The sequence below is a fragment of the Zootoca vivipara genome, chromosome 5, assembly GCF_963506605.1.
Source record: "Zootoca vivipara chromosome 5, rZooViv1.1, whole genome shotgun sequence".
Taxonomy (NCBI): domain Eukaryota; kingdom Metazoa; phylum Chordata; class Lepidosauria; order Squamata; family Lacertidae; genus Zootoca; species Zootoca vivipara.
In genome coordinates, this window is record NC_083280.1 from 80,848,593 (window position 1) to 80,861,560 (window position 12,968).

The 12,968-nt window shown below is 41.8% G+C and overlaps 1 protein-coding gene and 1 long non-coding RNA gene across 6 annotated transcripts in view; both read right to left on the reverse strand.

Annotated features, from left to right (window-relative positions):
• The window catches only part of LOC118096364 (uncharacterized), a 33,014-nt gene extending 26,959 nt beyond the window's left edge, over positions 1–6,055 (reverse strand). Inside the window, exon 1 of the long non-coding RNA XR_009557637.1 lies at positions 1,253–6,055. This is a non-coding gene — a long non-coding RNA (uncharacterized LOC118096364). The remainder of the gene's footprint in view (positions 1–1,252) is intronic.
• A 500-nt stretch (positions 6,056–6,555) lies between these two features.
• LOC118096362 (heparan-alpha-glucosaminide N-acetyltransferase-like) overlaps positions 6,556–12,968 on the reverse strand; it is a 179,474-nt gene continuing 173,061 nt past the window's right edge. For 4 of the 5 annotated variants that reach the window (XM_035138109.2, XM_035138106.2, XM_035138110.2 and 1 more), the window contains one exon: positions 7,278–7,850. In XM_035138109.2, coding sequence (XP_034994000.2) covers positions 7,669–7,850 — 182 coding nt within the window. In that variant the 3' untranslated portion in view covers positions 7,278–7,668. Of the gene's footprint in view, positions 7,851–12,968 lie in introns of all 5 variants that reach the window. The other variant, XM_035138107.2, reaches the window with a different exon arrangement.

Below are 12,968 nucleotides of genomic sequence, written 5' to 3' on the forward strand. Positions count from 1 at the left end.
AGCTACATCCAATTTATACTGATTGACCAACTGCAGTGACCTTTTTAAAATTCATGGTTAACATTTGCACTTTTATATACGAGGACAAGGAAAGCACACTTGGGTGCTTCCAACAAATGCTTCTGTGTTATTTGAATTTGAAAGAAGCACATTAGGTAGAATAAACGATGCATGGTTTGAGGGTTCCTATATATTAACGGAAAACATATTCTGTTTCAACAGAATATTACCCAATGGAGTGAGAATTTGCACTTGGTTTTGACTGCAAAGACACTTTTTAGGATTTCACAAGACGGCATATGCTTTCATGTGAGACTGAGGTTTGGCGTGGTCAGTTTGGCTAGGAGTACAATAAAAAAAATACACACAGCAGCATCCTAAGCAACAGTAGAATGCAACCTGAGGGGTTCAGCACACGATCCTGCCTTTCCTTGGGAGACCAAGTGGAATGGAAGTGTTGGGCAGCACTTCCTGAAGGCAAGCTGCCCTCTACCCACCCTTCCCTCCGGAAGAAAAATAAGGTTCCCCACGTCTGCTATTCATGTTTACCTAGAAAATAAATCTGAGTTCAACAGGGCTTACACACTGCACAGGGGTGCAGTCTTGGTATAATTGTAATTGCAGTTTAAATATTTATTCAAACTGTTCTCTTGTCAATCAATGACCAACCAGTATATGTAGTGCGGCAAAATAGTAAAATATTTTCTCATCAGCTAGGGTAAAAACCGCATGCAGCCATCTTGCTAAAGCAAAGCAAGTCTGGGACTGGTCTGGGAAACTCAGTGTATGCTCCCTTGAGTGCTAGGATGGAAAGAAAAGCTGGATATTAATGTAATAAATACATAAATATGGCAAAAGTTAGCAACTTAATTTCAGAGGTGCCCAAGGCAACTTTTAAGTACTGTAACTCTCCTATTGGTTCCTTTCCCTGATAATCTCCAAATAAGTTCCATAAGGGCAACTTTGTTAGTCTTTTTTTTTTTTACTGAAAAGTAATCTTCTGATACCTTAAAGACTTAACACACTCATTATGGCATAAGGAGGTGGATGTCAAAGATTTCTAAGGGTCCAGTGAAAAGCAATTGCTCAGTTAAGCAGTCATTGTCTTCCTTTCGTTACGACAGTTTTGGAAGATAATCAGCCTCCTGCTGCTGAATTTGAAACTATGCTTTTTGTTCTGCATCAATCAAGGTGGGGCATCATCATAAATGAATATGTGCACTGAGCAAAAATAGAAACCATTGAAACTCACCAACTATTAAGTCCATGGGAAGTTGGCCACAGTCCTCTTTCCACCTGGAGCCTCTCCGCCAAATCCAATGGATGCAGCCAGTTTTGTGCCTCAGCCCTCAACCTGTCTCTACATCTCTCTCCTAGTCCACCTATGCAAAACATAGAAGAGTGAGGCCTTTGCATTTGTGTGTTCGGTTTGGAAGCTCCCTGCTGAAACTTGGTAAGACCACCATTTTGACTGCTTAGAGTAGGCTGTCTTTATAGGAAGCTAAGCGATTTGTTTATTCCCGTTCCAATACCCTTGTCCAGGGGTGGGGAGCATCAGGTCCATAGCTGCCAAGTTTTCCCTTTTCTCGCGAGGAAGCCTATTCAGCATAAGGGAAAATCCCTTTAAAAAAGGGATAACTTGGCAGCTATGATCAGGTCTTTGGACTCTCCCTAGGCTGTACCTTCTCTCTTGCCCACTTTCCATGCCAGCCCTGCTCCATAACCTTCCCAGAGTGTTTCTGTGTGGCTGAAATGTGTTACTGAACAGTGATGATGCCTCTTGGAAAATGTAATTGGGTTTACAGAAACTTGTGCTTGGCTGGAATATATAACCTACCATGCAATTATAGGAGTCATACCCATTGCCCCGTCCCCTTTCGCCTCTGGCCCCACCCACCACAGGCATGTGGCCCCTGGTTGACCATGAGGAAATGTGGTCCTTGATTAAAGATCCAAGCCTTGTCTAGATGATGAGCAGGATACACAGAGGAGAGGGTTGTGATCATGGTGACAAACCCTATTCCCAGCCTTTGTCCATTCAGCCAAATATATCTATGTCGAACCTATGAATACACAACTCGTACAGACCACTGTGGTGTAGTACTGAGCATGTCAGATGAGGACTGAGGACACTAATGCAGGAGTGTCAACTTGGCCCCGCGACTGTGGGTGCCCTACAGCATGTATGACACTGAAATTTGCAGGTGTCCAGTCCCTTCATGAAGAATTTTGTTGGTGCTTGGGCAGCAGGGCAGCCAGGAAGTTCGCATCTATGCCCTAATGTCTCACCCTGCCAGGGGTTGCCTGGAATGGAGCTTGAAAACCACTCTTAAATTCACCATTAATCCACTGTGACACTACATTTAGAGCAACGAGGAGAGATGAAAATGTTGGCTCCCTCTTTCGCTTGCTAGTCACCCAACTTTCCTTTCAGCGCTACTCCATATGCCCATACTACCACTGTCACCTGTCACCCTGTAAACTCACCAGGCACTTTGCCCAGCCCCCAAATCTGGATCCGTCAACAGCTGCCTTTCCTAAGAGAAGCCTCTCCCTCTGCCACCTCCCCACCCAGAATCATGAGCACCCTGAGAGTGTGATGGGAAGACTGGCTTATGGTTTCATTCCTACCTTTGTCATTTGTGTCTCTAATATTTTACTGTGTTTTTCTGGCCTCAGCCTGTAAAAGGGAGATGGAATAGCCTTTACGGTTTCCCCACCTCTAAACTGTGAACTGTTAAAATAAAAAGACTTTTAAAAAAACACTGTAAAATGAGCAAGCTCTGCAAATAGGACCGAATAATCTTCCAGTATTTGCATATTAATCCAACACCTACAGATACATCTGATACACCATTATATGGTCATATAATCAAGTTCATGGCAAGCTGCTCCAGGGGATGGAAAATTTCTGCTCTGCATTGACCTCAGCTGTGGGTCTATGGAGAAACAGACTCCAGAAAACACATTTAATGTCTTAATGTCTTTTATCCAGCACAGCCGCTTCCCACTTTAGGAGGCTAGTGGCAACCAGATAAGATATCTGCCCCTGATCATTGGTCAAACACACAAACTTTTTATACAAGTCTATATTAGATTCTCCCCAGGTTGTGCAATTTAAAAACATTGTGTTGCCAAAAATCTGCTCTGATGCTTTGCAAAAATCTAATGAATTTTAATTTATTTTAAACTTTATTTCAACAAAGTATGAAGGGACATGGGACTTTTAACCTCCTGTCACACATATTGGCCCAGTGTTCAGGCAAAGATAATGACACAGAAAAATAAGAAGTAAATCACAAAAAGAAATTTTTAAATGTCAGTTGTCAGCAAGTTCATGTCTATTCTGACTGCTGATGAAGTTAGCTGTAATAATAATTTTTAAAATTCTACAGGAAGCTGAGATGCAGTTTGAATTTTAATAACTTGCCTTCATCCTTTGTCCCCTGATTGATTGGTCTGTCTGCAATTCAAAACCACAACGTCCCTTTTTATCAATGGCTTGTCTGGCCAGCAAAGTGCAGGAACTGAACAACTCAATGGCCATTCACAGGCCAACAGTTGCAGAAAAAGCAGACCACTGCAGCAAGTTAATGGCAAATCAGGCAGAATATGCTTATAAGTGCCAGTTTCATGCTATGAATGATCAATGTTTAGTTTTCAGCCCTTGATTGCTTCTTCCCTGCAATTAAAAGGGAACATATCATTCAGATTAAAATCTGAATTGTATGCAGAATCATAGGGCTAAGTGAAGGTGGCATAATCTGTTACAGAGAGTGGGGATTGTGTATTACTGGTCTTTCATAAGTGGGTAACATAAGGGGCATCACAATATCAGTTGTTGTTTTCAAACAGAAATATTGTTTTCAAACAGAAATCTGTGACACCACTGATATGTTCTTAGACTCCAATTCCTAATCACTGACCATACTGGAGTTGGAGTCCAACAACCTCTGGTGTCTCACAGATTCCCCACCCCTGAGAGAGAGATTGCTAGGATTTTGCAGAGCAAGCCAACACATTAAGAATTGAAATACATTTGTAGTATCTGGCAATGGCATACCTTCCTGCGCTGCTTGCGAGTTTTCAGAAGTATCTGGATCGCTGCTATTGGACTAAGATGAATTTGGTGTACTTTTGTTGCAGCGGTCAAACACAATTATCACCCAAACATACAGGAAACAGCTTCTCTTTTTTGCAGTTTAATTTCCCTGCCAGATTCTCCTCTGACACCCCTACCCCACAAATAATGCATTTCCAAGCCAGATCCTCAGAAATAATTTTCCCTTTCACTATTAATTCTCCCCAATCAGTATTTTACAAGATTGCCTCAAAAAAAGTTTCCCTTGATTTGACTGTTTTGATATGTTAGGAAAAAAGAAAAAAAAAATGTTAGAAGTACAGGGAATCCTTATAGCATTAGCCAGCTGTTTTTGAAATATTCCATTCACTGTCCTTTGCTCTTACTGAGTTAAAAAAATACAAAAATACGATTTAGGATCCCAATTTTGTAAACCATTTTGATGGCTTTGTTACAATTAAGTGGTATATAAATTTAAACAAACAAACAAAAACTTCCATACAGCAGCAACTGGAGGGTTTAGGAAACATTATTGATATCTCACTTACTTGCAGTCAAGTCCGGCTGATTTCCTCTTCAGAGGCACTTATACACTTCTTCTGTAATATCGCCAACCAAATGTTGCCTAGCTGTCATATTCACATTATTGCCTCTTCCAGGCTGGGTTGCCAGAGTGTACTCTTCATATGACTTTGGAATACAAACAGAAATTGGCTACTCGCCGATTCTTGGGATTTGGAGCTACAACGCTGAGTATTCCTTTACTCTGAGAACTCCAAATAAAAAAGAAACCCAGTATAAATTTGAATATAAAAAGGTAAAGCCCTTATTTGAAAAATAACAAGAGGAGTTTTCCATTAATTGAAAAAGTAATACTTGACATACAATTCCTTCTTTAGGATCCTGTTTAAGAAGTCCAGTGGGCAGATTAATCATGGGAGTTCTCCTCCATTGTGTGTTCATTACAATGTACATGTAAGAGTCACCCAGGGCCAAAGACTCTGCTGCAGCCTTCGTTCCTGTAGGTGATGTTCTCCTAGTCATCCTCCAGTAAACAGCACAAGGGGCTAGGGGAGGATCCCATTCACAATGTTAAGGCCACAGCAGGATCGGGTACTTCCAAGCCCTTGTGCGTGGTAATGGGGCCAAGCTGGCTAAGAACTTCCACAAAAATGAGCTTCTGTACAGGTATAACCCAGTGGTCTTCCAATGGTGTTTCAGGGAATCCTGGTATTCCTTGGAAGCTTATCAGGTAGGCTGAAGATCAGTAACGACAGACATACAACTCACTTGTAACTACTAATTTCCCCCCTGCAATCTGCAGCCATGAACAACATTTGGCATAGGGTACACTCTCAGATCACACTAGCTTATTCTCTGTTCATGTCATTTGAGGCTCATCAGGCAAGGCCAAATATCTGCTCCATAACATCCCACCAACTCCTCTACAATATACAGTGATATCCAGGGGGTTTTGAGTTAGAGAGGTTTGTATGGAAATATTCCTGGATAGCTTGAAAAACACTAGTATAAGCACATAAATTTCTTTTTTTAAAAAAATAACATTTAATTATCTTTGTTATTAATGCCCACCCCAAGACAATATTAAGATATAACTTAACAGGTCTGCTGAGAGAAAATTCCTTATTTTGAAATATATTAGCATTTCCCTGCAGTCTTAGTTAGTGGCAACATTCTGGAGGCCTTACAATGTTGAAACAAAGTGACTCACTATTTTGCCTAGCTCATATTAAATATAGATGGCTGAAAATTTTAAAATTAAATTAATCCCATGGAGTGCCATAACCTTGACCTATGCGAGGCACTTAAGATCCTGCAGTTTCAGCACTGGTTGAAGGACAGCGCAATGAGGTTCTCACCAATGCTGCAGATCAGTGCAGTGATGTGATGCTAGCATGCTTAACTGAAGAGCAAAATAAAAACAAGGCCCTGCCTTCAACCATAGAAAGAACTGTAGCACGTCAAGTGATGGGAGAGGACCGGAGGGCGGCAACATGACAGCGGGCCTTTTCTGCAGTGGCTCCCTGCATGTAGAATACTCTGCCCAGAAGGGCTCATCTGATGCATTTGTTGCGTATCTTTTGGTGCCAGACAAAAACATTCCTCTTCTCCAGGCCTTTGGGTATTTAAACAACCTATGGTCTTTTAAACTGTATGTGGGGGGGGTGTTATTGTTTTGGTTTGTTATTATGGTATGCAGTTTTGTTTTTATATTGTAAACAGCCCTGTGATCTTTGGAGAAAGGGTGGTATAGAAAATTAATATAATAATAATAATAATAATAATAATAATAATAATAATAATAATACTGGGTGGAGAAAAATGGTGGCTTCCTGGGTAGGGGAATCAGTTTTAGGCAGTGATAGATTTGGGTAACCAATGAATAAAAACAGTTTATTAGCTTCTGTTTTCTGGTCAGAGGAGTAGGCTGCTGACGTAGGATTGTAGCAAGGAGAATAAAGATTTCTGCCTCAAGTACCAGATACACTGGACTAGTAAATGTAACACCACTAGAACACTTGTGGGGGGATACTATAGCCCCAAGCTGTATTAACATAAAGTTATCATAAGCATAGCGCCCTAAAGGTAGCAGATATCAGACGTCTGCAGTCTGGTTGATACTGCAACAACAACATAAAGGAAAAGTCCTCACTTTTATGAAGAGTGAGGTAACAACATGCTGTCCTTACACTAACCCTATTTCCTAGGGAAGTATGTCCTCAAGTTTCACACAACTTGAGATTTGCTAAATGCAAATGTGCAACTATATGGCTTTTAAAGTACATCCGTGAATGAGGGAAACAACATCTTGAATCAACCATTTAAGCTGCTTGTTTATTTATTTTGTACCTTTGAGACACACATATGATAAAAGGAAACAAATACACAAAGAATCAGCGAAACAATCTAAACTTCAGTACGTATTTGGTTGATGATAGAAGTTCATACCATTGTTTATATTTGGGGTCAGCTCCAATAGAACATTTTGCATCGTGTGGGCAACACTCTGGATGTTGATCTACATCTCCTATCATCCTTGACCTTTCGATATGTTGGCTGGGACTGATGGGAGTTGGAATTTAGTAACACCTGCAGGGCCACAAGTTCCCTATCCCTGATCTTTGGAATGGATTCAGTGTCAATTCCAATGGGTGTCCATGAGAAGCTGTTTTGGCAGAATACTTCCTTACCTGTCTTGCTGCTTGGTGCTGAGACTGGATTCCTGGGACTGATTTGGGAGTGAGCCAGATGCTATACGAGACAAAGAGCTGCTGCTCTCTCTATATTCTGCCTCTTTACCTTGTAATGTTTAAACAAAGTGAGATGTAATGGCATTGTGACTGGCATCTCCCCACTCCAGCCTCATATTATTGTGATGCAGGGATGGTGCTGTTGCATCACACATTTTTTTATGTCACATGTTGCAAGAAGAGATGGAGAAGAGACATGGAGTCGCAGCAGCACCATATCCTGTGTAGGATTCAGGTTTTGAGATTGTCAGTTATCATAATTGCATTACAAGAGCTGGGGGCAGGGAGGAAATTACGTTCCTGAATCCCACACCATCATATTTTTAAAAAGAACTTCTTCCTATAGAGGAGATAAGCAACTAATACCCAAAGTGAAGTGCCTAGTAGAGCCTGAAACAAGGGTTCGGCGTGGGAGTTCGGAAACTTCATTTCCCAATTGAAAGGGAAGTATGTGCTCAGGAGGGAGCTTGCAACGTAGATGAGAATTGAATTCATCCCTGTAAATTCATAGGAAGAAACATAGTTTAAGATATAACACTGTGGAGTAGCTTGCATAACCTTTGTGTGACAATCTGTATATTAAAAATCACTGCACTGCAATTCTGAAGGATGGCTAGTTATTTTGCCCATACATTTCCTTGTAGGGTGTGAATTGTTATAGTAATTGGCCTTTTTGCCTTACCCAAAGTTTAAGGGTGAGGATGCTAGCGGTGATTCATTTTGCCACCTTCAACATGATCATGTGACAGAGCCACTTTATTCTTCTACTTCCACCAGGCAGGTCAGATGATATTTTATTTTATGGGTCTTAAAATTTCTAAACCTGCCTTTTGACCTTATTGGGCCCTTTAGACAGCTTACAAGAAACAAAACCATTGCAACCACAGTCAATAACAATTGCAAAAGTGGCAGATTTTATTTATTTATTAAGAAAACAGTTTTAAATATGATTTAGAATGGAATGTGAGAGGTGGGGGAGTACCAAACTTTGGCATCACACAGGGCACCGCGGAAATCTGAGATGGACATTAAATTCTGGTAAAATAAAAAAATTCCTTCAGTAGCACCTTAAAGACCAACTAAGTTTTTATTTTGGTATGAGCTTTCGTGTGCATGCACACTTCTTCAGATACAGTGAAATGGAAGTTTCCAGGCACTTATGTAGAGAAGGGGTGGGGAGGGGTGGGGATGGGGAGGGGGGATCACTCAGAAGGGTGGTGGAAATGGGTGATTGACTGACTGATAGCTGTTGATGACCGCAAACGACTGCAAATGGTTTTGCATGAAAAAGCAAGGGTTGAGATGGCTGAAGATCGCTTATCATGTATAATGAGATAAGAACCTGATATCTCTGTTCAAACCAGGTCCCTCCATGGTTTTGAGCTTGGTGATAAGTTGCAATTCAGCAACTTCTCTTTCCAGTCTATTTCTGAAATTCTTTTGTAGTAAGACAGCTACTTTGAGATCTTGTATAGAATGTCCTGGGAGATTGAAGTGTTCTCCTACTGGTTTTTCTGTCTTCTGGTTCCTGATGTCAGATTTATGTCCATTTATCCTTTGGCGTAGGGTTTGGCCTGTTTGTCCAATATAGAGAGCTGAAGGGCACTGTTGGCATTTGATGGCATACACAATGTTAGAGGATGAGCAATTAAATAGTCCTGAGATGGTATGTTGGATGTTGTTGGGGCCAGTAATGGTGTTGTCTGGGTGTATGTGGCAGCAAAGTTGGCATCTGGGTTTATTGCAGGCTCTGGTACCAGTGTCCATGTTAAGTCTGGTGGTTGTATTATTGTGGGTGAGGAGTTGTTTAAGATTGGGTGGCTGTCTGTAGGCAATGAAAGGTCTTCCTCCCAGAGCTTGAGAAAGGGAGCGGTCATTGTCCAGGAGAGGCTGTAGATCTCTGATGATGCGTTGTACTGTTTTAGCTTGGGAGCTGTATGTGATGACTAGTGGTGTTCTGTTATTTTCTTTTTTGGGTCTGTCTTGCAGCAGGTTCTCTCTAGGTATCTGTCTGGCTCTGTTGATCTGTTGTTTAACTTCATCAGGTGGATATTTTAGTTCTAAAAAGGTTTGCTGTAGATCTCTTAGGTGAGATTCTCTGTCTGTAGAGTTGGAACAGATGCGGTTGTAACGTAAGGCCTGGCTGTATACGATAGATTGTTTGGTATGTTTGGGATGGTAGCTAGAAGCATGTAGATATGTTTGTCGGTCAGTTGGTTTTCTGTATAAGGTGGTGTCTATACGTCCATCCTGTATTTTTATAGTAGTGTCCAAAAAATGTATTTCTTGCATAGATTGGTTCATTGTTAGGTTGATGGTGGGGTGAAAGTCATTGAATGTCTGGTGGAAGGTTTCCAGGGTCTGTTGTCCATGTGTCCAGATAATAAAAATATCGTCAATGTATCGCAGGTACAGGAGAGGTTTGAGTGGGTAGGAGTTAAGGAAACGTTGTTCTAAATCTGCCATGAAGATGTTGGCATACTGTGGGGCCATGCGGGTGCCCATGGCTGTGCCGCTGATCTGGAGGAACAGGTCATCACCAAATTTGAAGTGGTTGTGGGTAAGGACAAAGTGGCAGAGTTTGGTAGCAAAGTCCGCTGTGGTTTTATCTGAAATGGTGTTCCTTATGGCTTGTAAACCATCATTGTGTGGGATGTTGGTATATAGAGATTCCACATCCATAGTGGCTAGTATAGTATTGTTAGGAAGATTGTTCAAATATTGTATTTTCCTCAGAAAATCTGTGGTGTCACGTACGTAGCTGGGAGCACTGATAGCATATGGTTTCAGAACAGAGTCCATATAGCCGGAAACACCCACTGTAATGGTGCCAATACCTGAGATGATGGGGCGTCCTGGGTTTCCTGGTTTGTGTATTTTGGGTAGAAGATAGAAAGTTCCTGGCCGAGGTTCCGCTGGTGTGTTTGTGAGGATCTGTTCTTGGATGTGTAGGGGTAGCTCCTTAATAATCTTGTTCAGTTCTTTTTTGTATGCTTGTGTGGGGTCTGAGTCCAATTTCATGTAAAAGGCAGTATTGGAAAGTTGTCTGTGGGCCTCTTGGATGTAATCAGTTTTGTTCATGATGACGACAGCTCCACCCTTGTCTGCCTCTTTAATTATAATGTCTGGGTTGTTCCTGAGATTTTCTATGGCTCTCCTTTCAGCATGGTTTAGATTTTGTTGTAAGCGATGGTGTTTTCTGGTCACATCCGTTTGGATTCTGTGGCGGAAGCATTCGATGTACAGATCTAGTGTGGTATTGCGTCCATCAGGAGGGGTCCATGTGGAGTCCCTTTTTGTGTAACTTCTTTTCGGTGGTAGTTGGTGGTCAATGTTCTGTTCATTGATGCGTTTGGAGGGTGATGGTTGTTCCCCAGTAAGTTGAGAGGTGTTGTGTTGTGGGGATGTAGTTTGTTCTACTTTGTCTTGTTCTTGTGTGTGATGAAAATACTCCTTCAGGCGTAAACGGCGGAAAAATGCTTCCAGGTCCCCGCAGAACTGAATCATGTGTTGGGATTTGGCAGGGCAGAATGATAGTCCCCGTGAAAGGACGGATTCCTCAGCTGGGCTGAGTGTTTGCTGTGAAAGATTGACAATGTTGTTGATCTTGTTTTGATTGGTGGCCTGTAGGTTGGAAAGGTTGCAGAGTTTTTTATTTTTCTGGTTCTTCAGTAACTCCAGTTGAGAGTGGTAAATGGTTTGTTTTTCCTTGTGGAACTTCTGCCAGGCCGGGTGATTCCTGATGGAGTTCTCCAGTGCAGAGAGTTCCTCCTTTATTAACTTCTGTTTGGAATACAGAACGCCGATAAGATGTTCCAGCAGTTTCTTAGATAAAGTGTGGCATAGTTTTCTGGCATATTCTGTGGGATAAGTTGATTGAAGAGGGTTCTTAATTCTAAGACCCTTAGGTACAATGTCCAGGTTTTTGCATTTAGATAGAAAGAGGATGTCAGTTTGTACCTGGGCAAGTTTCTTGGTGAGGTTGATGGACTTCCATTTCATGCGGCTCAATGTGGTGCCTTCCATAGTTCTGGTTACAGGTAGGTAGCCGTGTTGGTCTGGATCGAAGTAAAATAAAAAAATTCCTTCAGTAGCACCTTAAAGACCAACTAAGTTTTTATTTTGGTATGAGCTTTCGTGTGCATGCACACTTCTTCAGATACAGTGAAATGGAAGTTTCCAGGCACTTATGTAGAGAAGGGGTGGGGAGGGGTGGGGATGGGGAGGGGGGATCACTCAGAAGGGTGGTGGAAATGGGTGATTGACTGACTGATAGCTGTTGATGACCGCAAACGACTGCAAATGGTTTTGCATGAAAAAGCAAGGGTTGAGATGGCTGAAGATCGCTTATCATGTATAATGAGATAAGAACCCGATATCTCTGTTCAAACCAGGTCCCTCCATGGTTTTGAGCTTGGTGATAAGTTGCAATTCAGCAACTTCTCTTTCCAGTCTATTTCTGAAATTCTTTTGTAGTAAGACAGCTACTTTGAGATCTTGTATAGAATGTCCTGGGAGATTGAAGTGTTCTCCTACTGGTTTTTCTGTCTTCTGGTTCCTGATGTCAGATTTATGTCCATTTATCCTTTGGCGTAGGGTTTGGCCTGTTTGTCCAATATAGAGAGCTGAAGGGCACTGTTGGCATTTGATGGCATACACAATGTTAGAGGATGAGCAATTAAATAGTCCTGAGATGGTATGTTGGATGTTGTTGGGGCCAGTAATGGTGTTGTCTGGGTGTATGTGGCAGCAAAGTTGGCATCTGGGTTTATTGCAGGCTCTGGTACCAGTGTCCATGTTAAGTCTGGTGGTTGTATTATTGTGGGTGAGGAGTTGTTTAAGATTGGGTGGCTGTCTGTAGGCAATGAAAGGTCTTCCTCCCAGAGCTTGAGAAAGGGAGCGGTCATTGTCCAGGAGAGGCTGTAGATCTCTGATGATGCGTTGTACTGTTTTAGCTTGGGAGCTGTATGTGATGACTAGTGGTGTTCTGTTATTTTCTTTTTTGGGTCTGTCTTGCAGCAGGTTCTCTCTAGGTATCTGTCTGGCTCTGTTGATCTGTTGTTTAACTTCATCAGGTGGATATTTTAGTTCTAAAAAGGTTTGCTGTAGATCTCTTAGGTGAGATTCTCTGTCTGTAGAGTTGGAACAGATGCGGTTGTAACGTAAGGCCTGGCTGTATACGATGGATTGTTTGGTATGTTTGGGATGGTAGCTAGAAGCATGTAGATATGTTTGTCGGTCAGTTGGTTTTCTGTATAAGGTGGTGTCTATACGTCCATCCTGTATTTTTATAGTAGTGTCCAAAAAATGTATTTCTTGCATAGATTGGTTCATTGTTAGGTTGATGGTGGGGTGAAAGTCATTGAATGTCTGGTGGAAGGTTTCCAGGGTCTGTTGTCCATGTGTCCAGATAATAAAAATATCGTCAATGTATCGCAGGTACAGGAGAGGTTTGAGTGGGTAGGAGTTAAGGAAACGTTGTTCTAAATCTGCCATGAAGATGTTGGCATACTGTGGGGCCATGCGGGTGCCCATGGCTGTGCCGCTGATCTGGAGGAACAGGTCATCACCAAATTTGAAGTGGTTGTGGGTAAGGACAAAGTGGCAGAGTTTGG